This window comes from Camelina sativa, chromosome 17 (genome assembly GCF_030686135.1).
Source record: "Camelina sativa cultivar CO46 ecotype springtype chromosome 17, ASM3068613v1".
Lineage (NCBI taxonomy): Eukaryota > Viridiplantae > Streptophyta > Magnoliopsida > Brassicales > Brassicaceae > Camelina > Camelina sativa.
This window is the reverse complement of record NC_141896.1, coordinates 10,019,578-10,042,612: the sequence shown is the minus strand read 5'-3', so window position 1 is coordinate 10,042,612 and position 23,035 is coordinate 10,019,578. Positions and strand designations below refer to the sequence as shown.

The 23,035-nt window shown below is 35.0% G+C and overlaps 5 protein-coding genes and 2 pseudogenes across 10 annotated transcripts; 4 read left to right on the top strand and 3 right to left on the bottom strand.

Moving 5' to 3' along the window:
• Positions 1-3,465: 3,465 nt before the first annotated feature.
• On the top strand, positions 3,466-5,783 carry LOC104756568 (uncharacterized). The gene is made up of 6 exons (XM_010479176.3): positions 3,466-3,892; positions 4,229-4,276; positions 4,386-4,562; positions 4,648-4,746; positions 4,832-5,074; positions 5,162-5,783. The coding sequence occupies exons 2-6, from the start codon at positions 4,235-4,237 to the stop codon at positions 5,528-5,530; spliced, it is 930 nt and encodes a 309-aa protein (XP_010477478.1). The 5' UTR covers positions 3,466-3,892; positions 4,229-4,234; the 3' UTR covers positions 5,531-5,783.
• Positions 5,784-6,092: 309 nt separating this feature from the next.
• Positions 6,093-6,641, top strand: LOC104759353 (B3 domain-containing protein REM5 pseudogene; annotated as a pseudogene).
• Positions 6,642-7,029: 388 nt separating this feature from the next.
• LOC104756567 (B3 domain-containing protein REM7-like) lies at positions 7,030-8,604 on the top strand. The gene is made up of 5 exons (XM_010479175.3): positions 7,030-7,171; positions 7,260-7,563; positions 7,658-7,729; positions 7,843-7,997; positions 8,107-8,604. The coding sequence occupies exons 1-5, from the start codon at positions 7,094-7,096 to the stop codon at positions 8,386-8,388; spliced, it is 891 nt and encodes a 296-aa protein (XP_010477477.2). The 5' UTR covers positions 7,030-7,093; the 3' UTR covers positions 8,389-8,604.
• Positions 8,605-9,680: 1,076 nt separating this feature from the next.
• Positions 9,681-11,277, top strand: LOC104756566 (zinc finger CCCH domain-containing protein 59 pseudogene; annotated as a pseudogene). The gene has a single exon (XR_015586044.1). The product of XR_015586044.1 is annotated as a zinc finger CCCH domain-containing protein 59 pseudogene (transcript).
• Positions 11,278-11,319: 42 nt separating this feature from the next.
• Positions 11,320-13,820, bottom strand: LOC104756565 (2,3-bisphosphoglycerate-dependent phosphoglycerate mutase 1). Of its 4 annotated transcripts, none has more exons than XM_010479172.3 (8): positions 13,505-13,820; positions 12,856-13,141; positions 12,535-12,758; positions 12,333-12,451; positions 12,092-12,248; positions 11,915-12,016; positions 11,707-11,826; positions 11,320-11,625 (listed from the first exon to the last, which is right to left on the bottom strand). In XM_010479172.3, exons 2-8 carry the CDS (start codon positions 13,136-13,138, stop codon positions 11,569-11,571), a joined length of 1,062 nt encoding a protein of 353 aa, XP_010477474.1. In that variant the 5' UTR covers positions 13,139-13,141; positions 13,505-13,820; the 3' UTR covers positions 11,320-11,568. The 4 variants fall into 4 exon arrangements, with proteins under 4 accessions (XP_010477474.1, XP_010477475.1, XP_087350279.1 ...); XM_010479173.3 differs by lacking the exon at positions 13,505-13,820 and adding an exon at positions 13,355-13,460; XM_087494153.1 differs by lacking the exon at positions 12,856-13,141 and having other exon boundaries at positions 13,505-13,781.
• A 2,317-nt stretch (positions 13,821-16,137) lies between these two features.
• LOC104756564 (FCS-Like Zinc finger 5) lies at positions 16,138-16,969 on the bottom strand. The gene is made up of 2 exons (XM_010479170.2): positions 16,498-16,969; positions 16,138-16,417 (listed from the first exon to the last, which is right to left on the bottom strand). Exons 1-2 carry the CDS (start codon positions 16,791-16,793, stop codon positions 16,279-16,281), a joined length of 435 nt encoding a protein of 144 aa, XP_010477472.2. The 5' UTR covers positions 16,794-16,969; the 3' UTR covers positions 16,138-16,278.
• A 1,242-nt stretch (positions 16,970-18,211) lies between these two features.
• On the bottom strand, positions 18,212-22,669 carry LOC104756563 (sulfate transporter 1.3). 2 transcript variants are annotated; one of them, XM_087494151.1, is made up of 13 exons: positions 22,040-22,669; positions 21,163-21,547; positions 21,033-21,081; positions 20,661-20,868; positions 20,389-20,563; positions 20,241-20,306; positions 20,038-20,151; positions 19,824-19,940; positions 19,289-19,702; positions 19,005-19,195; positions 18,833-18,918; positions 18,666-18,742; positions 18,212-18,586 (listed from the first exon to the last, which is right to left on the bottom strand). In XM_087494151.1, exons 2-13 carry the CDS (start codon positions 21,490-21,492, stop codon positions 18,443-18,445), a joined length of 1,971 nt encoding a protein of 656 aa, XP_087350277.1. In that variant the 5' UTR covers positions 21,493-21,547; positions 22,040-22,669; the 3' UTR covers positions 18,212-18,442. The 2 variants fall into 2 exon arrangements, with proteins under 2 accessions (XP_087350277.1, XP_010477471.1); XM_010479169.2 differs by having other exon boundaries at positions 21,163-21,517.
• Positions 22,670-23,035: the final 366 nt, after the last annotated feature.

The following is a 23,035-nucleotide window of genomic DNA, read 5'->3' as shown; positions in this document are numbered from 1 at the left end:
TATTTGAAAGTATTTTTTTATAGTTGATTTATTATTATTATTAGTTCAAAAAGTTAAGCTTAAAATGTGTAGTTATGTAATTAAGTTATGTTTTAGCAAACAACTTTTTTTTGACAAGTTTTAGCAAATAACTAATAAATGCAATTTAATTATTTGAAACAAACAATCAATAGTTTATTAGATTAGATTTATAATAATAATAATAAGAGTAATTATTATTATTATTATTATTATGACTTTTTAGTAATATGTAAAATTTATAATAAATACAAAATTATGTCCAAATATAGTCAATTTTAGCGATATAAATGTGTTTTTAACATATATATATACTTTATGAACCGCAATTACGTTTTTTACCATTCAAACATTCTATTTTAACCCGCAAATAGTTTTTTTCACCAATCAAATTTTATTATGTACCGCTGATTTTGTATAAACCGCACTTGTCCCGCAAACCGCACGTACCGCACTCCAAAACCGCTTTCCCCGCACAACCAAAACTGCGGTCACCATTCGGACCCTTAATATCACATATTTCATCATCATACGATACTATTGATGAGTCGTCGCGTAACTTAATTTATTGCTTCGTGTAATCGTGACGCAAATTGCAAAGTTGAGAGACTGCGGTGCCGTAATTTGCAATGACCCAAATTTGAAAAAGAGTAATACTACTATGGTTTCGTATTTAAATAGCAATTCTAACAATAATGTATATATTATATATATATACATAATTATGCTGTTAATTCGCTGTTTACAGGGGTTGAAAACGTTAAATCGTTTTAAGTTTGCAAAAAATAATAAGTTTACTATAAACTGAACTAAGATCAACCAGTTCATATATACAAGATGTAAGGCAGAACAACTTACATCTATATCCGATCTAAAATCTCTTATGTTTTCACGAAAGAGTAGTCTGAATCTAGAAACGCCGCAAAATATTGTTATTACATCATTGAAATGAACCGAAACAGTAAAACTTTTGAAACAAAGCTAGGACTAGGAGAATATAAAAGGATAAACAATATAAAAATATACAGCACTATAGGAGAAGACGCGCAGAAGGAGGCAGGCACCCATGTGGGTGGCTCGTGTGCGTGTCGCCAGTTTCACCATTACGATGCTGATTAGTACTGTACTGTCTTTTACATATATTATTATTGTTCTATATATATATTTTGTTCTTAACTGCTTGCTTTTCTGAACATTGCATCTACTACGTACGTGTAATGACTTACTTGTCTAAGAGCTATTGTTCTTACTTCGTTATATATGTTTTTTAATTTCAATATCTATATTAACTGCGCAAACTGAGTTTATCATCTCAACGAGTTTGAACTTTGAACCAAGAAGCCACTCATATATGATTTTGTCGAGATATCGGCAATCAGTTTAGCACACCATTATCTTTGAACTCTTTCTTTGCTTAAATAAATTTAGCTATAGCTTTATATAAATAATAAAATAATGGTTAATGGAAAAATTAAAAAAGTGAAATATTAATAATCTCCTACCTACGCATGGAAAAAGGAAAAGCAACAAGATCTCCTACGCATAAATTTCATACTAATCCAAATCCGGGCGAGCGTGTCAACAGGGGGGAAATGAAAAATAGTCAACTGCAAAATCATTACTCAAGTCTTAGCTGTCTTAATAACTGACAGCTTTTTTGGCTTACCTATTTTTAATCAAATGATTACTGTACTCTCTCTCTCAAGTTCTCTCTGACATTTTGTTGAGGGTAAAATGAAATGACTGACAGTTTTAAATTATTCCTTATAACTTGTCTATAAGTAGTCGTTTGATATCTAAGATTCATTGCATCTAAATCAAGTAATACATGCAATATAAGGTAAAAGAAAAAGAGAGATTCTGATAAAAAGTAAAAAAAAAAAAAGAGTAGATCCGATTTGTGACTAATGGGTCAAAGTAAGTGGATCCGATTGGAATTTTTTGCTTTTGGCATTGAACTTTTGCGTTTTAATGCTCTTAACGCGGTTTCCGTCAAACGCGTCATCAGTTTGTACTGTTCATTTGACTCTCTCTCTCTCACCTTAAAACTCCACTTATGATGATGTCTCGGCCTCTTCACTTTGAAAGATCTTACTATTATTTTCTCACCTAATTTAGTTTATATTACTAATACATTATACATAACATATGAACTCTAGTAACTAGTAGACAAGTTGGTACAATACAAATGCATGTGAAAATGTGTGTCTATGGGGTGAAGTGAATTTACAAAAAAAAACTATATTACTAAATAAATGATTTTTTTTTTTTTTTTTTTGGTTTTTGTAATATCGAAAAGAGGGTGACGTTGTTTTCAGAGCAGGTGCACGTTGTTTCATGAGGGAAAGAGGAATTTGCATGTGGATTTTAGGTGAATTGTCTCCGTTCGTTTCTGCATGACATATGGTCCATATCGTCTGCAGACTATTATACAATATTGATAATATTACAAATCGTCTGCAGACTATTGTACAATTGATAAATTAGTATTACAAATGGAAAATGAAATTGATATATTGATAATTGATATCAAAAGCTTGGTTAGCTAGGTCGTATGTTTCTTGGACAAGATGGTGCAAAAGTTCTCAAGGATGTGTGTTTGATACCTACGTTAGCAAGTTATGCATCCAAATTGAAAACCAATAAACCGGGAAGAATTTCATATTATATGAAATATTTCGAAATAGTCCTACACTAGCTATGAAATTCATTTTACGCGTTTAAAAAAAATACAAACTGTTATTGTCATATGAAAGTCTATTTATGTCAGTATAGTGGGTTTGCATCTAATTACATGTCAGTATATAGATAACGTGGTCCGAAATAAAAGGACGTGATTTATTTGCTAATGCATCATATAGCAAGTGCGCATTTCCTTGATATACTGAGCTTTGGCATAAAAAAGAGGTTTCACACTTTTACTTTTGTAGCTAACACTTGTTGCTTTTCATAACTTTTGTCATTCACCTAACCATCTTTGTCTATTTGTAACCGATGACATTTGTAGCCTTGTAGGTCGATCTAATCATTTTGTATCTTTAAAATCTAACAACAATAAATCTAACATAGAATGATGTGACAGATAAATGAAACTGAACAGAAAATTCGTGCTAATGTTGTTCTATGTTAACTACTGTATATGGATCAAAATATCTAACCCTTTTTTTGTTTTTTCTGTCAAATTGGGTTAGATTATGGTTGTATAATGATGATAATATGATGATCGAGAAATATATAAAATAGTGTACATCGTTAACAATCTCAAACTAGAAGATGGTCGTCTGAATGGGCTACAAGATTAGGCCCATTAAATCTTTGGAGATTAGAGAATAGTGCAACAGCTTGATTAATCCAAAGTTCATAAAGAACAAAATGCTTAACTAACCCAATAAAATTTTCCTATTTGGGGTATAGTGATTAGTGAAGTTGGCAGGACTTTAGAAACGTGGTTGGTATGTAATGTCAGAGAGCAGTTTGACCATCACATTCACATTTATTACACAACCAAAGATCAAATCAAGAACAAGTCAAACCGGGTTTTATAATTCCCCCGGTTCAGTTCAGTAAGTCCACGCTCTAGATCAAGAAACAGAATCTGTACTTTTGAAAAGGTGTCTGTATCTTTCCTCAATCGCGTGTCACGTGTCATTGAGCTCTCTCATCACATTGTCCGTAGCCGCCCTGAAAAAAAATCCGTCTACTACTACTACTACTTTTTCTTACAACGAGACTTTGATTCTTTTAGACCGAAACTTAAGATTTCTCTCGGTCTCAATCTTTGCGCTACTAGTACCATATCTACGCTTTGTGTTTGACCCATTCGACCAGATCTCATCGCTGATCATCCGCTCTAAATTCATTTTTTTTTTTCCAGGTAAGTTGATGTTCTTTAACTTTTTGATTTCTTGATTATAAACTATCTTAGAGTAAGATCAAGTTCAGATGTTAATTATAGCTGTCATTGCATAAAGCTTGATTCTGCTGTCTCTAATTCGATTGTATTTGATCAGAACAAGTACTTCGTTCTAATTCTAATTAACATCGTATTATAGCTTAATTAACTTCTTAACCACGGGTAAAATCTACCTCTATTTTTATGCATTGATTATTGTATCATCCTTGTTTTGCAGTATAAAATCTCTTTATTATGACTTTTTTTCTCTTTTTTTTTTTTCTAATCAATTTTGGTTGCACCTTTGTTGAATTTCAGCAAGATATGAGTTCTGATTCAACAAAACCAGAGGATTATCTAAACAAGGTTATTATTATATACTTGCTTTGTGATGATTGTTATTTTTTGATGTGTGAATCAAATATTATATTGCATGTTGATGATTAAGAGATTGTGTATTTTTGAACAATAATAGATAAATGAAGTGAGGACATTACTAGGGGCATTGCCTGAGAAGTCATCTGAGTTTTGTTCAGATGCTGCCATTACTCGGTATTTAGCCGCTCGTAATGGCCATGTCAAGAAAGCAACTAAAATGCTTAAAGAAACCTTGAAATGGAGGACTCAGTACAAACCTGAGGAGATTCGATGGGTAATGTATTCCTAACTTCAGTAATTATCCAGTCAGTTTAAACAAATGGTTCTCATTTTTTTCTTGTTATGTGAAATGGTTATAGGAGGAGATTGCAAGAGAAGCTGAGACCGGGAAAATATACCGAGCTAATTATACTGACAAGTATGGAAGAACAGTTCTGGTTATGAAACCAAGTTCACAGGTATGATTTCTTATCTCCATTTCCTTTCAAATGATTCTCTCTAATACTTTTCTGTTGATACCACGTTTTGAATTTTACACTACAGAATACAAAATCTTATAAAGGGCAGATTAGATTCTTGGTCTACTGTATGGAAAATGCAATCTTGAATCTATCGGATAACCAAGAACAAATGGTTTGGTTAATCGATTTTCACGGTTTCAACATGTCGCATATATCTTTGAAAGTGTCTAGAGAAACCGCTCATGTGTTACAAGAACATTACCCTGAACGTTTAGGCATGGCCATACTATACAACCCGCCTAAGATTTTCGAACCTTTCTATAAGGTTAGTTTCAAAATGTCTCTTTGCCCTATAATGCAAAAGTATCATGAAGCTTGTTGACATTAGTAAAGGAGATTTGTGAATATGCAGATGGTGAAACCGTTTCTAGAGCCAAAGACATGCAACAAGGTGAAGTTTGTCTACTCAGATGATAACCTCAGCAAAAAGCTTCTAGAAGATCTCTTCGATATGGAGCAACTTGAGGTTGCATTTGGTGGCAAAAACAGTGATGCAAGTTTCAGTTTTGAGAAATATGCGGAGAAAATGAGAGGAGATGATTTGAAGTTCTTTGGCAACACCACTGTGGTGTCATCAGCCTCAGCTCATTTGAGCAACTCAGATTCTGAAGCTTCAGACTTTGAGAATACGAATTTGGAAGACAAAGAAGATGAGAAGATCAAGAATGGAACTTTGCAATCTCCTTTGGATACAACAAGAACCTCTAAACCTGAAGCCTGAAAACATAAGAAGCTAATACTTAACTCATCAATTACTAAGTTGGAGAATATCGTCGAGATCAAAACCATATATTTTTGTTCACCATAAAAACATTTAGGCTACATGGAGCTAATTAGTTACCTATGAAAGTCAACATAAGCATGTAATGGAGATATGCGAAAACATCAAATGAATAAATGAATGGATGAGCTATATGTAACAACACCTCCCAAAATGGTGCCATTATCCAATAAAGATGAAGCTAATTAATTAATATAGTAATATCTACACTTACAGGATAAATTAGCAGTATCAATCTTCACAATAACCTAGTTTCTTCACAATAACCTAGTTTTAGATCCGAACCGACCCGAACCCGCTAAGACCCGAACCGAATCCGAACAGATTTTTCTGTTTACCCGAATAGGTCCTAAACTGCTCTACCCGAAAAATCCGAACCGAGTACCCGAATGCCCAGGGCTACAAGAAACGAAACACTCCCAATAGTTTGTTTTTAAAAACAGACAAAACTAGTAGTATCGAAAATTCATAGTTTGCAGATGTATATAACACGAAAATATATATGATTAGTGGTGATGGTTGGAAACGTTTCTGTTCAGCGAATGAAGTAGGCGCAGGTGAGTCTCTAACTTTGGAGTTGATCCGAGGAGGGACAAGTCCTTTGCTTAAGTTCGTCTCCAAGGTTAGTGTGAGCATCAAAATAGCTTGCAATCTTGTTCGTTTTGAACTATCTATAAGTTGGTGTTACTAAACAAATACTTGTATTCAGATGGAGCAATCACCGTCTGAAGCAGAGGCTCGGCCACACAAGCGAGCTCGAGTCCAAAGATGGAGTCAGGAGAGTAGAAGACTGAAGCATGGCGTCAGGCAGAAGATAGCTGAAGAGGGAGAACCTTCTCGTCGCACTCGGTCGTCTAACAAGTCTATTGGTGATCAAGGAAAGCTGCAGCACACGCAGTTTTGCTCTATCTTAGATCATGTGCCTAAGGTGAGACAGAGCATTGAAGAAACTTTAACTAGTATCAGACGGTTTCGGGCTAAACTCGAGACAAAGGAACAGAATCTGGAAGCTTTGTTACACGAAATCGAAAACTACCAAGTTATGATGTGAAACTTAATCTACGGTTGTATGGGAGCTCCCACGTAATAACAACATCTAGCTAGGATTCCATCGTTGAAACAGAGGCTACAAAAAGATAGCCACCAACATTGAGTTGATATAAATGACACTCTACTTCAGCTACTGCAAAAGCCATAATATTAGTATAATACTAGATTATATTAGTCCAAATGTTACTATAAAAGAAAGAAAAAAAGAAGTATGCTGCCCAGTAAACGAGGTCACTTATTACCACCAAAGAGAACAAAAAGGAGTGAGACGTTTAAAATGAAAGAGAGTAAAAGGAGTCACACTCATTAAAACAGGTTAGCTGGAGCTTTCATTAATAAACAGGAGCCGTGCAAGGATTACCAAAAGACACTCATAACTTATTAGACTTGAGTCGATCGGTTTTGGTTTTGTTTTCTTGGAAGCTATAAAAAAAAAAAGAATTTCTTTGAACAATGGCGGATCCAGTTCTTCAACCTCCTACAAACCCACATTTCTTTAAGCCTCTTCTTCCCGGCTTCGACTCCTTCCTCGTACTCTGACTCTGTCTCTCTTTTACGAGTATAGCTTATTATGATTTAATGGTTTCGTTTAAAATAACTCTTTTGCATGTTGTTGCAGACCATCCCTGTGAAGTTTCACTCGGTATACTTAGAAGGAAGAAACGAAGGAAAGACAGTGGAGCTAAGGTCCGACGCGTCTGAGATAAGTTGGAAAGTTGAGATGGAAGGTCGGAAACTCACCGTCGGTTGGAAAGAGTTCGCCACCGCACATGATCTCCAAGTCGGAGATGTTATCGTTTTCAGACATGATGGAGCTTTGGTGTTCCACATCACTTGTTTTGGACCCAGTTGCTGTGAGATTCAATATGTACAAACTTGTGACCACGACGATAATCTTGATGATGATGATCAAGAAAACATCAGTAAGTTGTGCTCTGTTTTAATCTTCCCATGGAATTCGCCTTTTTTTTGGTTATGAAGATTTAAAACGTTCCTTCTTGTTTGTGATATATTCAGGAAACTTGTCGATGAAGCAGAGTCTAAAAACAGAACCAGAGTCTTCAATAGACGAAGACAAAGATTACATGGGTAAGTCAATGGGTAAGAAGCGGATTACTGAAGCAAAAGCAAAGTCTATTTCATCAGACCAGTCTTGTATGTTTCTTCCATCAAAACGCCTCTTCTTCGTTTCTCCACTGCAGAATTAAAGAGTGTTTCCACTAAAGATTGCAACAAAGGAAAGAGAAACAAATCTGGTGACAGTAGTCAAAAAGTTCCATCATCATCATCTTCAGCAAGTGAAGGCCGATTTGTGACACTAACTGCCACACCATCCAGTCTTAGAAATAGTAGACTTGTAAGTTAAAACAACTCTCTTAGAGGAGTTTTGTTCCCTTGGTTTTGGTTATCAGTTCATGCTTTATGAAGTTCACGTAGTGTAATCTTATTGCCTCCTTTGTGTGCAGCATCTTCCAAAAAACTTCGTTAAGGTTAACCGAATGAAAAACCTAGGAGGGAAAAAGATAACTCTGTTGGACAAGCATGGAAAAGAGTGGCCAGTGAAATTAGTCATGGAAAAGGGAAATACACAGATGCGTTTGGGTTTAGGGTTAAAAGAATTTTTCAAGGCTAATGGCATTAAGGCACATGAATCTTTAGTGTTTGAGTTTGTTTGGGAAGACAAGACAACTCTTCCTATATTTCAAATCTGCTCCAACTTGCCCTGTTATAGTGAACTCGTAGCCTAAGCAGTATGAATCCAATGTCTAGTTAGGTAAGAGTTAACTGTGTCTGTATTTGTCGACAACATATTTTATAAGGGTCTTGAAAACAAGTAATAAGTTGTAGATATTATAAGCCTTTAGTGCCATGAGTCAAGTAATGTAATCTGCAGTAATATTGTACGGTAAAATTTGTAAGTTTTCTGCATAACAATATTTATATAAAGTTCTATGTATAATCCATTGCATCAACCCTTACGACCTCCCTATAACATTCAAAAGTCATTACAGATGGTGATGATGATGATTCTTGTTGTGAGACATGAAAGACAAAAGCTTCACCATGTATAAATTTAAGAAGGTAGAGGTAGAGACTAGAGAGGATTACTAAAAACACACTTTCTCATATATTTATGACTTGGTTGATTGTTCGTTTGCTCTGAGGAAGAAACAAGATTATTCTAAAGTTTGTTAGGTCCGATGGTCTGAAGAAAGGAAGCAACAAGATTATTCTAAAGAATGAAGGAGGAAAAACATGGACACTTCATCATACTTTTCACTAAGTAAAAGCCGATTTGTGAAACTATAAGTCACACCGTTTACTATTGTAGCTTTTTCCTATTTGAGACTCACACCAGCCAGTCTCAAATTTTGTAGACTTGTTAGTTGAACGGTTCAACTTGAACCAACTCTCAAATACTAAGGGTAACAAGATTGCAGATGCAGGAGGGAATAAGATAACTCTGTTGGACAACACATGGACACTTCATCATACTTTTCACCAAGTAAAAGCCGATTATAGTAGTCCAAATGTACTACTCTAAAAGAAAGAAAAACTAGGCTATTCAAAATCACAACCAATATAATCAAACTTCAACTATCAAAATCGATTTTTGCCCAAACAAATGATGAAGAGTAGAGAGAATCTATCAGATCGTTAACACTTAACAAATCTTCTATAGCCTTTCTTTTGCGAGATTACAAGTATATACGTCGCCGTTTTAAATCGAATTAACCATTTATTTAATAAACCGGTTTAATTAGTTTATTTTAAAATCCGTAAACCCAAATTTAATAAATCCTTACGTATTTGTGGGGTGCACGATGTAAAACCAAATTAGTTAGTAGGATTAAGCTGTTTTTTTTTTGTTTTTTTTTAATTAAGGATGTAAATGGAGGAGATTAGGCTTGTACTTGAGTACTTCCATCACTACTTGTATTGCCCATTGGGCTTTTTCAATGGCCCAAAAAAAAAGATGTCGGTGTTTCTAAGTATTTATTTAAATTTCCTTTTCTAGGTTTTCCTTTTTTTTACTTATCGTCGTTGGTTTTGTTTTATGGATCATCTGAAAAAGACTTCTAGGTTTTTAATCTCTCTCTTTCGCTAATTCTGTAAACTCTCTCTCGATTCGTTACTCTTGGATTATCGTTTATCATCATCTCTCTCAGTATGGATTTCGAGGGGCCAAGGAGATACTCACAGTCAAGGAATTTTGTTGGAGGAGTCAAGAGACAGCCGCAAGCTTTCGCAGCAGATGTAGTTTCGAGAAGACCTTCTTATTATGCGCCTTACGACAATACAATGAAGAAACAAGGTCCAAATAAGTTTTCAAGGAATCTGGTTTGGACGTCAAAACAGTACAAATCTCCAGATCAAGCCAATGGGTCATCAACAAAACCAAAACCACCAGTTTTAGGCCGAGGATGTTCTGTTTCTGTGTCGTCGTCGAGAAAAACTGCTATTTCAGACACCAAAAAGAGTGTATGTTGTAAGTTTTGGATAGCTGGAAACTGCAAAAAGGGTGAGCAGTGCCAGTTCTTACACTCTTGGTCTTCTCGTTTTCCTGGATTGGCCATGGTAGCTTCTCTTGAAGGACACAAGAATGATATCAAAGGGATCGCACTCCCTCAGGGTTCTGATAAACTCTTTTCAGTCAGTAGCGATGATACATTGCGGATTTGGGACTGCCATACTGGTCAGTGTGTACATACCATCAACCTCCAGGCTGAGGCTAAGGCCGCAGGTTCTCTAATCAGTGAAGATTCATGGGTTTTCCTCGGCTTGCGTAACGCTGTAAAGGCTTTTAATGTTCAATCCAGTAAAGATTTGCATCTTGACGGTGTGGTTGGAGGTCAGGTGCGTGCAATGACTGTTGCTAATGGAATGCTTTTCGCTGGAACAAGTTCTGGCACTATATCAGTCTGGAAAGCTAATACTACTGACTCTGATGTCTCTGATCCTTTCAAGTACCTCACATCTCTTGAGGGACATCATAGTGGTGAAGTCACTTGTTTCGTTGTTGGAAAGCAACTACTATACTCTGGTTCTGTCGATAAAACAATAAAGGTGTGGGATCTCGACACCCTGCAATGTGTAATGACACTGAAGCAACATACCGACACTGTCACGTCACTCTTATGCTGGGAAAAGTGTCTGATCTCGTCTTCTTTGGATGGGACTATAAAAGTTTGGACTTGTTCTGAGAATGGAAGCTTGGAAGTTACTCATACACGCAGACAAGAACAGAGTGTTCATGCTCTTTGTGGGGTGCACGATGCAGAGGCCAAACCCATCATGTTCTGCTCTTACCAAAATGGAACAGTTGGTATTTACGACCTACCATCTTTTGAAGAAAGAGGAAAGATGTTCTCTACGCACACGATCACGACACTCACAGTTGGTCCTGGAGGATTGCTATTTAGTGGTGACAAGACTGGGAACTTGCGTGTATGGAGCTTAGCTGCTGGCACCAAAGTTTAGTCATTTTCGACATATGAATTTATGATCTTTTTTGTAATATATGACTCAAAGATTAAATATTGTTTGTCAAATTTTTTTGTAAGAGTGTATGAATTGAAACATGAGTACTATAGTGTTTTCTGATTATGAATACAAACGTTTTTGTTGTTATGCAATTAAGACCAGTAAAACTACAGATTTATAAATGTATCACAGAATAATACTGAAGAGTTTTCCTTTGCTTAAAGAGTTTGGTAACAATAACAAAGACGACATCAACAAGTGCGAGGCTTGTAAGAAGGAACAGTGACGTTTTGAACATTGATCCTTCAGGTAACAGCAGTGGATATGTCACATATGAATGAAAAGAACCAAGAAGAAATAATAAAATCTATATTCTTTGTAAACGCCTCTAAGGTCCTAAGCTTGAGTTGAGTAGATCAATAACCAATCTTTCTTGTTAAACTTCAAGAACAGATTACTTCACTGTCCTCCTCTAGCTTCTGTCTGTATTGAGCCAAACTCTGCAAGCAAAGGAAACACTCAAAACCACATTGAAACAAAGAAATCTAAAATAGATGAAAAAGAGAGAAATGATGCCTAACCTTGGTATAAGCATAAACACCAGCTTCTGTTGGACCAACAGGGCTTCCTCGCTTCATGAATTTACCTTCTTTGAAGATGTAGAGAAGTGGTATACCAGTTGATAGCTCTAGACTTATCACCTACAAACCAAAACACACATAGAGAAGTTTAAGTAATTCCCAAAAAAAAAAAACCCAATGATCAAGAATGAAGCCTTTTGTCACAAACCTCTTGGCAAGTCAATTTGTCAAGATACATTATGATAGACCGCAAGGAGTTCCCATGAGCAGCTATCATTACGTTCTTTCCAGCTGCAAGCTTTGGTTCGATCTGCAAATTCGATATCTGAAGTTAGTAAGTGAATGAAACTAAGAAAGAAAAGTTAGAATGAGATTGTTCATTTACATTGTCTTGAAAATAAGCAACTGCTCTCTCAGCACACATCTCTAAGCTCTCTCCTTTTGGAGGTGGGATATCATAACTCCTACGCCATTCATGAACTTGCTCTTTCCCATATCTTTCGGCTGTTTCTTGCTTGTTAAGACCTTGCAATTCTCCATACCTATATATATCCAAAAAAAAAAACGTCAGAAAGCTTCTTTGACCGGTTTCAAAGCATCTGATATGTTTGGTAGATATGTTTTACATTCTTTCATTGAGCTGCCAAGCGGGTATGACAGGAATAGATTGGTTTTTAGTTTCATCACTAAAGACTTGACTCCAAGTTTTCGCCTGCTCGCTTTCATCGTGCAAGATGATAGGAACCTAGATGATTTTGTTCCACTTATCAGTTACAAACCCCAAAAGACAAACATGCTGTGCTTGGTTTGGTTTTCAGTCAGAGATACCTTCTTACGACGGTGTTGAATCATAGCAAGCATTGCAGTCATCTGAGCACGGATAAGAGAAGATGTGAAGATAAGATCAACAGGTATGTTACTAATCCTCTTCCCTGCTTCAATAGCCTCTTCAATACCTTTCTCTGTCAATGGTACATCAACACAACCCGTAAAAAGATTCTTCTCATTCCATAAAGACTCTCCATGCCTAATCAATATCAAAGCTGCTTCATCTAAAAACACATCAAAAAAACATAAAACTTGTTTCAGATCATATGTTTTCTAATTAAACTTGAGAGGAATCCAAAAGCAGAGCAAAAAGAAAGATACTTGATTTTTTCTGGGAAAAGTCAGGTACGTTCTTGGAAGGAGACAAGAGAGTGTTATAAGAAGAAACAGATGTCTCAGTCGTAGAAGAAGCCAGTGCTTCAATCTTGCAAAAGTTTCTCATTTTTGAGGTGGTATGATTATTACAACTCAGTGAAGAATGGATCTTGAATCCTTTCGAGATTGGCTCTCGTAATAAACACTGAGAGATAGTGGAAGAGGAAGAAGAAGATGAACGGTGTGCAGCAAATGAAACGATTGATTGTTGAAACGTAGCCGTAGCCATATTCTGAAGAAGAAGAAGAAGAAGAAGAGAAAAAAGAAATCAAAATGTTAATTCTATAATTAGCATACACTAATTTTGGTGATTGAAGATCTAAAAAAATTGATACTGAATCAGAGAAAACCCTAAAAAAGACAAGACAGAGTAGAAGTAAACTCTTGAGTGTGATCACGACAAAAAAAAACCACTAATAGCAATTAACGGTAGAATTTTAATTACATAGAGGTCTAATTGGGTAGAAACAAAACACGATTAAGAAGAGCTAACACATGACTGACTCAAGAACAGAGCCCCAGTAAATTACAAGAAGACGAAAGAAAGACCCAAAGAAAACAAAAAAAAAATTGCTTTTTGTAGACAGAGACAAACCTGGTCTTAATCAATGTGTCTCGATGATACCAATGAAGATGAGAAAAATCCACAAATCACACCTAATACGAAAGCTCTCTCTCTCTCAATGCGCCTCTAAAAAGGAGGATTTTAGAAGGTTTTATATATATATATATATATATATATATATAGGCTTCAAAATATCTTCTTCTCCTTTCTAGTTCTTGTTTTTGTCAAGTTTCTATTTCTAGTTTTCTGCCTTCAATTTCCAAGACCAAAAAAAAAAAAAAAAAAAAATCGAAACTTTTGAAACGTGAAAGCAACAAGATCGGCTTCCTGAGGTAGTGAAGGAGAGACAACTACATGATGAGATGTGAAATCATTTAGGATAAGATAACCGGGTTGTTATAACCGGTTTAGTTAAATGATTTAGATGTTGGTTCAGATGTTTACATGTATATAAAAACGAATTATGTAACCTTAAGCTAATTAGTGAGAAAATTAGTTTCTTCCGTTTCATCTTCTCCAAACTTAATAGTAGAAATTATTAATTGGCAAATTATATGGAACAAAATACGTTTGTTTATTCACATTTTTAAACAAGTAGTTTCTTTGCGGTATGGACCGATTGTTCTGATTTCTAATTCTTAATTTTTTTACGTTTAATTCTAAATATATGTTTGATGTTGGTCAAAAATGCTTCATTGAACTGCTATTGTATTTGTATGATATAAATTTTAAATAAGTGAAACGAAGGTTTGCCAGAAGGCGTAAGCGGAAAACTAAGTTTGTGTGAACAACCTCTTCGTGGGGTTGTAGAGACCATAATACGTTTACATTAATAGACCGCGACAGCAAATAAGCACCAAATCATTGCCTTCTCTTGGTCCAGAGGGTTCGGTTTTAAAGATTTTATAAAATTTATGTGAAGCAATTTCATTAGATGAATGAAAGATCTTCTAACATATTTTGTTGCATGACATCTCTACTTACATTGGCAGATTCTATTTGACAATTGGCAAAAAAAAAAAAAAGATGACATATGTGATATGTCTAATGAATCAGAGGTGTGTTATAGAATATGCGATACGAAGATGCTTTTGTCCAAACAAACAAAGAATTTATCACTTGAGGAAAACAGTAGAGAGACTTGACGCATCATTATTTTGGTCACAAACGAATATACCAAACTCATATCTACTACATTCATCGCCTCAAACAAGGGACAGCCGTTTTATCAGGCTCAATTCAAGAAGCCCATAAATGTGAACTGGATAGGCTTAGGCCCATTTTAAAACTTGCAATTTTATTATCAATGACCATAGAAATGATAGAATAGAGAGAGGGGTATTTGAGAAACAATCATTGAGTTTTGTTGTATGCTATTTATTAATTATGAAAAGGATATTGTAAACCAAAAATTCAGAATTAGAATTCATGAACTATTATAAAGTTTAATTAATGAGCTCAATCCTCCACATGAGCTGTTCCCTCTCTTGTCTTTGCTTCATTTAGAATGGGACAACTCAATCCAAAACAATAAGATGCATCAAGAAATTAGAGAAAGAAAAAAATCAAGTATAGAAAAAAGCACACAAGTTTGGCTTTTTCTAAGGTAGAAAACAGACTGTTTAACCCCAACAATTACAGACTAATGTGAAACTTTTTGACTTTCTTTTATCGTCAACAACATACGTAATGTTTGGTTTGTAAGTTTGTAACACAACGATGTCACTAACACCAACCAACTAGAATAATTGAGATTCTTTTTTCGACCAATTATATTATAAAGGGCTGCAACATAAAAGTTATCTATCAACTCATTGGTTGTTTTTTTCCAAAAGAATATTTATCTTAAAACAAGAATTCTTGTACTATTTCGCTATTCTTTTCAAAAGCAAAGGGATACACCATTAGGCAGTAGCCACTAGGAATCTATAAAAAATCGAGACATAAAAAAAAGTAAAATCTCCTATTAGGGACCAGTCAATGCTAGGCTGAATAGGTATGAGATTATTACATATCTCGTTTTACTTAATATTTTGTCGGTCGTTTTGAGAGAGAGTCTCTTACTTGACAAAAAATCATACTCCCTCCGTTTCAAAATATAAGATGTTTTAGAGAAGTTTTTTGTTTCATAATATTAGATGTTTTCAAGTTTCTATGCAACTTTTAGATTAGTTTAGTGTTTTATATTATGCAGTATTGTTTCTGATTGGTGGAACTTGTTAAAAGTAAAGTTTTCTTAATCTGCGTGTTTTAGTTAAAACATCCTATATTTTGAAACGGAGGGAGTATCTTTTATCTTTGCATTAATAAGCAAAATGACGAAAGTTCAACTGGATCATATTCTTATATTCGAATGGAAGCATCAAGCTAGAAGAGTACAATGAATATCTTTTTTTGGTGGTATGAAATACATAAAATCTTAGAGTACACAAAGGTACATACAAGTGGGTATACAATTTCACATATACTATTTTCTTTACTTGTCAATTACTACTTATAAAATGTATGGTGAAATGGTGTGGTTATACAGAGAATTGAGCTGTTGTGATTTTTTTAATGTCCACACAATATATCGAACATGTAAAAGATTGTAAGATAGAATAATCAAAAGAACACAAAACTCATTACTATGCAAAAAAAAAAAAAAAAATACCATGGTCATAAGTCTTAAAGCAAAGTTTATAAGATGACTAACATCATGGTTAATCACGGTTAACGCTCAACGCTTTAAAACTTAATACAGATAATCACAATAACCATATTCCATATACAATCATATTCATACCGAAATTATAAAGAGAGACCTAGACGGCGGCGGAAACACTCTCCCCGTTGACGGTTCCGGCGGCGGTGGACCTCACCGAACCTTTCTTTTTCTCTTTCCTCTCGTCCACTGTAATTTGCTGTTGCCTGCACTCTAAACTACAAAACGCTCTATCTCCTCTGCGTCAAATTCAACAGCTCGTTAGTTCCATACTCCTAATCAAACCAAACCCATCAGATTCATATTTATTTCATCATACCTATACATATAGATGTCACGGCCTGGAACAAGATGACGTTTACAGAGAGAGCAAGATCTCAGAAAATCTTCAGCTGAGTGTTTCCTCTGTACACCTCTCGGTGACACCATCGCTAAGAGACGTTGTTGATCTAACAAACGTTGATGAACATGACGGTGTTCATCGATGGTCACGAGCTGAATCTGATGATCAGACGACGGTTCTTGTTCGCTAGGTTGTTGATTCAAATCGAACTTAATCTCGGAAAGACTCGTGGTTCTCTTTATTGGTGGTCTCTGTCTCTTCCCCAGCAACATCGTTTTGTATTCTTGTTTTGTTTTTTTGGCTTTCTCTCTTCTTTTGTGTGTGTTTCTTTCTTTGATGCTCTGAGTGAACAGAGCAAAGTAAAAAAAAGAGAGAAGTGAGGAGTAAAGAGAGAAGGAGACAGAGAATTAAAGAAGAGCCATAAACTTAGGAGTGAATTTGAACCGTTGATTTTGTCTGATCTGATTCTATTCTGATTATTATAACGACACGTCATGATTCCGATTCTTTTTAGTGTTTTTTTTATTCGTTATTATTGTTTTTTGTCGTCTATCACAAATTATTTTGTATTTTTCTTTCTTAAATCAATTATTTTGTGTAGGGTGTGTGTTTTATTCAATCATACAATTGAGGTTATATTGTTTAGAATGACTGAATAATAATAAAAATCACATATTGAATCAAGAATTTGGTGTTTTTTTTGTTATTATATTTATCTATTTAAAATTTTAAAATATAATGTTACTAATATTCATTAAAAATCATCTAAAATCTTAGTTAGACTCAAATAAACTTAAAAAAAAAAATCAAAGTTCAATATCGATTGAACCTAATTTATATAATTAAGCATTTAAAATTTGATGGAAGATTGATTGATTGATTCAAATAGTCCTTGGCAAGCTCTTATTGTTTATTTCTTGTATTAGAAAATATATACACACAAAAAACAAGAACTGCAAATTCGTTTTGATTGGTGCATTTGGGGACACTCGTTTACAGTACAAACAGAGTTGGCACATTGTACAAAAATGGTCGGTCTCTGCATCTTACGTCATTTTTTCAATTAATGTTTTCGAGAAGAGATATGATTTGTTTTCTTTTTTTGTTTTCTTTCTACAGACGGTTTTATATTTCTATCGCAAGGTGGTAAAACTGTTTTGGTCAAATCTGGAACAAGTTGTGTAAGTCATAAATATATAAACTAGTCTAGTAGTGTGAGACTGTGAGATGTAATAGTTAAATAACAGATACAGAACGATTGCCAAACATATATATCTAATAGAATAGGTACCTATAACATCAAACTAGGTCTATCATCTAGACATAATACATTAAAGAGAAAATTGATATATTTGATAACGACCATCTAACGCATAGACGTCTATACCATTAATTTTTAAAACAAATGTCCTAATCCCATATATGAACATCAAACGAAAGAGTATATTGTGTACACAAGTGGGCTTCAACTTAAGGTCCACACATAATTAATAATTAAGGGAGAAGTGTTTTATTTGTTTTCATTGTTGTTGTGTCAATGTTCAACTCTTGGGTCTTGGAAAACAAAAGGTGTACGTTCCCACCAATAATCATAGCAATAAAGTCCTGAGTCGTCTCTCGTTGCGTTACGCTGTTCCGATGTTAATGTTTAGTAGGTCATCAATGGAAAACAAAAGAACAACGAAGGGCATTCCAATAAATCCAAACTTATCACGGTGATAATAAAAAGCTTTATATATATATGTATGGGCTCATAGGTCAACTATACATTTGACCTCTACGTCCCACATTGGGTATAAGATAAAAAAAGGTAAAATCGAAGGCAACGCCACTGACTAACGTACTCAACTCAGTCTGTACAATAACATACAACACTGTAATTTGTATTTTTGATTCATTATCAATATTCTTCTTCTCCGTTTCAGACCTCGTCGGAGAGTTTCGGAGAGCAAGAATCCACGGCTTGTGCCACCGTCAGATAGATTTTGTCGTATCCTAACATGTCTGCGAAGTGAGAAACGTGTAATTTATGTATGACCGCCGGTCCTGGATTTGCTAAAACCAACTGTTTTGCACACCCAAAAAAAGTCAGTTTCATAACTTTTCTATCGCCTTTCCGGTTTATATATAATGTGTATACGTACCTGAATGTCTCGTTTTCGAAGAGACTTATACAAGTCTTCTAAGGCGTGAATACCACTAGTATCGATGTCCGTAACAGCTGAAAACGTTTGATAAAACATCATTTACTGTGTAAAAAGAAATATACATATGCATATATATATAAAAAGAACTAGGGTTAGTCCAGTACGTGACATTTCGATGATCAGACACTGGATCCTAACCAAGCTTGTAGTTTTCATCATCTCTTCTTCATCTGTCAACCATCTTTGAATCCTACAGTTTTCAAGAACACCTCTACACATTGATTTCTTCCAAAACAAGTAAGGGTTTAAATTTGGTTTCATGATTCGATCTCGTACCTTTCCCTAACATAATTGGAATTGGAGAAGTAAATCGCAGAGTCAACACGAATTGTCAAAACTCCGGGAACCCTAGTTGCTTCAGGATACTGATTAATATTCCGGTAAACCGAAGTCCCTGGAATCTTTCCAAGAATCGCTGTCCTAGGTCTCGTAACTTGCAAAAGTATCTTGGCAAAAGATATGGCCACCTAAAACATGAACACACACAACAAAGAAAGATCAGCCAAGAAAACTATAAAAGTCTTATTAATCCACACAAATGAAGGTTTCTTGAGACGTACGGCAATGAGAAGGCCAATCTCAACAGATACAAAGATGACACCAAAGAAAGCTCCCATACAAGCAACGAAATCGAGCTTATCGATCTTGAATATCAAAACGGCGGCATTAACATCGATCAAAGGGATCACGGCGTTGATGATAATCGCTGCAAGAATCGCGTTGGGTGTGTATTTGAAAAGAGGAGTAAGGAAGAGAAGAGTCAAGAGGACGACGATTGACATTATGATGTTGGAGACTGCCGTTTGACATCCGGCCATGAAGTTGACGGCGGATCTTGAGAACGAACCAGTGGATACATAGCAAGAAGTCATCGAACCGATCACGTTCATTGCTCCTAATGCTACCATCTCTTTGTTACCATCGATTTGGTAGTCCTTCATTGCTGCAAATGTTCTTCCAATCGCTACAGCTTCCTGTTACAAAAAATAATAATTCATTTGTACTTAAACAATTTTCAAACTTAGAATTTTAAAAGTTGTAAAGAAAATAGTTTAACTACTAAATATAAAATTTAGGGGTTTTGTATGTATATACCGTCAAGGCAACCATGCCTGAGACAACGCCTATGCGACAGCCCTTGAGAAGATTATCGCCGGAGAAATATATTAGACGCAAAGAAGAAGGGTTTAGACCTTTGTCAAGATGTTTCACCTGAGGAGAAGCAAGTTAAGACAACACAAAGTAGAATAACTTGCGTTGGAAGTAACTTTAGGGTTTATATATTAAGCCTATAAGGTTATGTGCTTACTATCTGAACTCCTTTCTTGTCGGCTCGGGTTATGTAGACTAAAAAAGTTGAGATGATGACAGATATTAATGGAGCAATTGCTGGAATCCAAAAGAGTTTCTTGTTTTTCTTCCCCTGTTTTAACCAAAAGATCATATATATATAAGAACAAGTAAAAATAGAAATTTTGACGAGAGATTGCAATCGATGGTTTGGTGAATTACAATGAACTTGGAGACGAGAAGGAAGATCAAGAACGATGCACTAATGAGTATTGTCTGCCAATTCCACTGCAAGCATAAGATACCAAACGGTGAGGATACATAAAGAGTGCAAGAAACTTAAAACAGAGCGACTGAGTGAAATCTTTACTCCGTGATGGGCTGCGCTGATTACGGAGCGAAGAACTGCGATGATATCTGTTTTCGTGGTGAATTTATTGATTCCGAGGAACCCTTTGAGCTGTTGAAGAGCAATGGTGATGGCTGCTCCGCCCATGAACCCTACGATCGCCGCGTGGGATAAGAAATCGATCAAGAAACCCAATCTGTAAAAAGGGTTGAGAGGTTTTATAGATCAAGAAGTATCTCTTAAGTTTTAGGAACATTATTAATATGTGATGTTGGGATTAGTAAGTAAGTTACCTGAAGAATCCGAGTGCAGCTTGAGTGACACCGGCGAAGAACGTTGAGGTGAAGGCTAGGCGGAGATATCCATTAGGGTTTGTGTTGGGATCGATCTCTGCCCGAAGCAGAGTGCCTAATAGGAGTGAAACCACTGCTACGGGTCCGATCGCTATATCCTTTGAGCTTCCCATACATGCGTACACCAATGGAGGAACAAAACTTGAATCTAATCAAATTTTTGAAAGAAAATACAAAAGCACCAATCAATCAGTTTGTCACATTATACTTCCAATAAGGACACAAAAGGGTTCCAAATATGCAATAAAAATTGTAATTCCAATTTCAAAGAAAACATACTATAAAACATAAACGAGTACGATATTAACTTACATAGACCATATTTAGGGTCAAGACTAGCAAGCTTTGCATATCCAATATCCTGAAACCGTTCGAATACATATCTACTTTAAATTTCTTTCAGAAGTAACTTGTGGCACAAGTGATTATAATTTAAGAAAACCTGAGGGATGCAGAGACTAGCTATGGTTAAACCGGCAATGATATCGCCGCGAAACATCTTGAGATTATATTTCCTTCCCCACTCGATAACGGGAAAGACGGATTGGATACCGAGCATGAGCTTTTTGGACTTTGTCTGGTCCTTGAAATGCCTTAGAGGATCATCGTGGAAGAAAGTTTCTTTGAAAGTGTACATGAACTCATTGAAAAAGTTTTGCTTGGGAGGAACTTCAACTCTGTGGACATACGATGTATTTGCTTGCTGCGGGGAAGGTATATCGGCCGCGGAGATCTCTCCATCACCGTCCACAGGATGATTTCTACCCGACATTGCTATGTGTGTTTTGTAGCAAACACTGAAGAAACGTATTTATAGAAATGTCAAACTGTTTTGCCAAAAAAAATTAATATATTATTATCTAAAACACCATTAATTAAGAAAGAAGAGGACTACACAAAAAATCTTAAATGGCCCTAGTTGCCAAAAAAACGCCATTAGTATCCCTAAGATAGTTTCACTAGTAAATTCGTACTGTATCATCATAGTAAGCAAATTGCATTAGGTGCCGCAAACCTTTTACTATTGTAGTTTTTCCTAAATTTTCTAGACCAAACCTTCACTATTGACTTAAAAAATGTTCCTTGTTATGATATATATACGTCGTTTAAGAATCACTTTAGACTAATAATTATTGGGTGATTATACTGATATCAATATGAACGTATGGTTAGGTTTTTCTAATGCCAATATATATCCATGTAAATATAGAAAAGAGAAAAGGGGTTAAAATAAAATTGATATAAAAGGGAATCATATAAAAATAAACAGAAAGAACAAAACCATTGATAGTGGATGGTGAAAGCATTATATTATCTACCTGAAAAAAATGAATACAGAGACGAATTCGATTTATGATGTTAGCCTCTTTTTGTCTTCCAACGCTCTTCCATTATAATTTTTTTTTGTGAAAGTCGAAAGTATTGGAAAGGAAGAAAAATATGGAAATGCAAGATTGTTACACAAACGCCTTTGATTGTTTATTGAACTAAAACAATAAACGCAGATGAACCGAGATGCTGTCTAGGTTCATTGAACAAGCTGATCACTCTCCAAATATATATCAATGAGCTAGAAACCCTAATTTTAAGAGAAAAAGTATGATTTTTATTCAGAAAAAGAAAGATTTAAAGCTGGCTAAGAAGAAAGTATCAATGGATTTTTTTTTATCATTTTTTTTTTAAGTCACTTCCCGGTTGTGGAAAGAAAAGAGAAAAAGGACTTTTGCAGAATTTGATATTTGTGGTTAAACAACATAGGAAGAATATTTTTTTTGCAAATACTTTTTGAAAGTAAGGGATTAGAACAGATCTTGCGTTCTCCTTAGAAGTAAGCCAATATTGTTTCTTTTCACTCATCAAAATGAATACAAATCTTGAATGCTTTTCTTCTTCTTTGTTTGTGTTGTTTGTTTGATTCTCAGAAAAGAAAAGAAAAATTATGATGATACAAGTTTTCAGAAGTTACACTGAACAAGAAATTAAAACAGGTTCGAAGCTGTTAGATCCGAAATTTGTGAAGATGCCACTAGTCATTATTTCGTTGATACAACAAGAAATTAAAGTCAAAGCTAAGCGAGAAGGCTGGAGGTTTTTTTTTTTTTTTTTTTTTTTAAACACTTTTCAGTTATGTGTTCATCTAATTTGTTACAGTATTATTTTTGTTTCATATTCAGTTTATAAGGTTTTTTTTTTTTTGTGAACGATCAAAATGATACGTAAGTTCACGACTTATATAAACCTATATCGTACGTCCTCATTGTTAGCGACAATATAAAAACGAACATATTCAAACTCATATAGAAAAGTTATATGTT

What these genes read in the sequence shown, in the direction of transcription:
- LOC104756568 (XM_010479176.3), top strand. Translation starts at nt 4,235, where the DNA reads ATGAGTTCTGATTCAACAAAACCAGAGGATTATCTAAACAAG. An exon ending in AACCTGAGGAGATTCGATGG is followed by an intron (nt 4,563 to 4,647) that starts GTAATGTATTCC and finishes AAATGGTTATAG; the next exon opens with GAGGAGATTGCAAGAGAAGC. An exon ending in TTATGAAACCAAGTTCACAG is followed by an intron (nt 4,747 to 4,831) that starts GTATGATTTCTT and finishes TTTACACTACAG; the next exon opens with AATACAAAATCTTATAAAGG.
- LOC104756567 (XM_010479175.3), top strand. Translation starts at nt 7,094, where the DNA reads ATGGCGGATCCAGTTCTTCAACCTCCTACAAACCCACATTTCTTTAAG. An exon ending in TGATGATCAAGAAAACATCA is followed by an intron (nt 7,564 to 7,657) that starts GTAAGTTGTGCT and finishes TGATATATTCAG; the next exon opens with GAAACTTGTCGATGAAGCAG. An exon ending in CGAAGACAAAGATTACATGG is followed by an intron (nt 7,730 to 7,842) that starts GTAAGTCAATGG and finishes TCTCCACTGCAG; the next exon opens with AATTAAAGAGTGTTTCCACT.
- LOC104756565 (XM_010479172.3), bottom strand. Translation starts at nt 13,138, where the DNA reads ATGGCTACGGCTACGTTTCAACAATCAATCGTTTCATTTGCTGCACAC. An exon ending in CTTTTCCCAGAAAAAATCAA is followed by an intron (nt 12,759 to 12,855) that starts GTATCTTTCTTT and finishes ATGTGTTTTTAG; the next exon opens with ATGAAGCAGCTTTGATATTG. An exon ending in TGGCAGCTCAATGAAAGAAT is followed by an intron (nt 12,249 to 12,332) that starts GTAAAACATATC and finishes GGATATATATAG; the next exon opens with GTATGGAGAATTGCAAGGTC.
- LOC104756564 (XM_010479170.2), bottom strand. Translation starts at nt 16,793, where the DNA reads ATGTTGCTGGGGAAGAGACAGAGACCACCAATAAAGAGAACCACGAGT. An exon ending in CGTGACATCTATATGTATAG is followed by an intron (nt 16,418 to 16,497) that starts GTATGATGAAAT and finishes AATTTGACGCAG; the next exon opens with AGGAGATAGAGCGTTTTGTA.
- LOC104756563 (XM_087494151.1), bottom strand. Translation starts at nt 21,492, where the DNA reads ATGTCGGGTAGAAATCATCCTGTGGACGGTGATGGAGAGATCTCCGCG. An exon ending in TTCTCGTCTCCAAGTTCATT is followed by an intron (nt 20,152 to 20,240) that starts GTAATTCACCAA and finishes TGGTTAAAACAG; the next exon opens with GGGAAGAAAAACAAGAAACT. An exon ending in TCCAATTATGTTAGGGAAAG is followed by an intron (nt 18,919 to 19,004) that starts GTACGAGATCGA and finishes TGAAAACTGTAG; the next exon opens with GATTCAAAGATGGTTGACAG.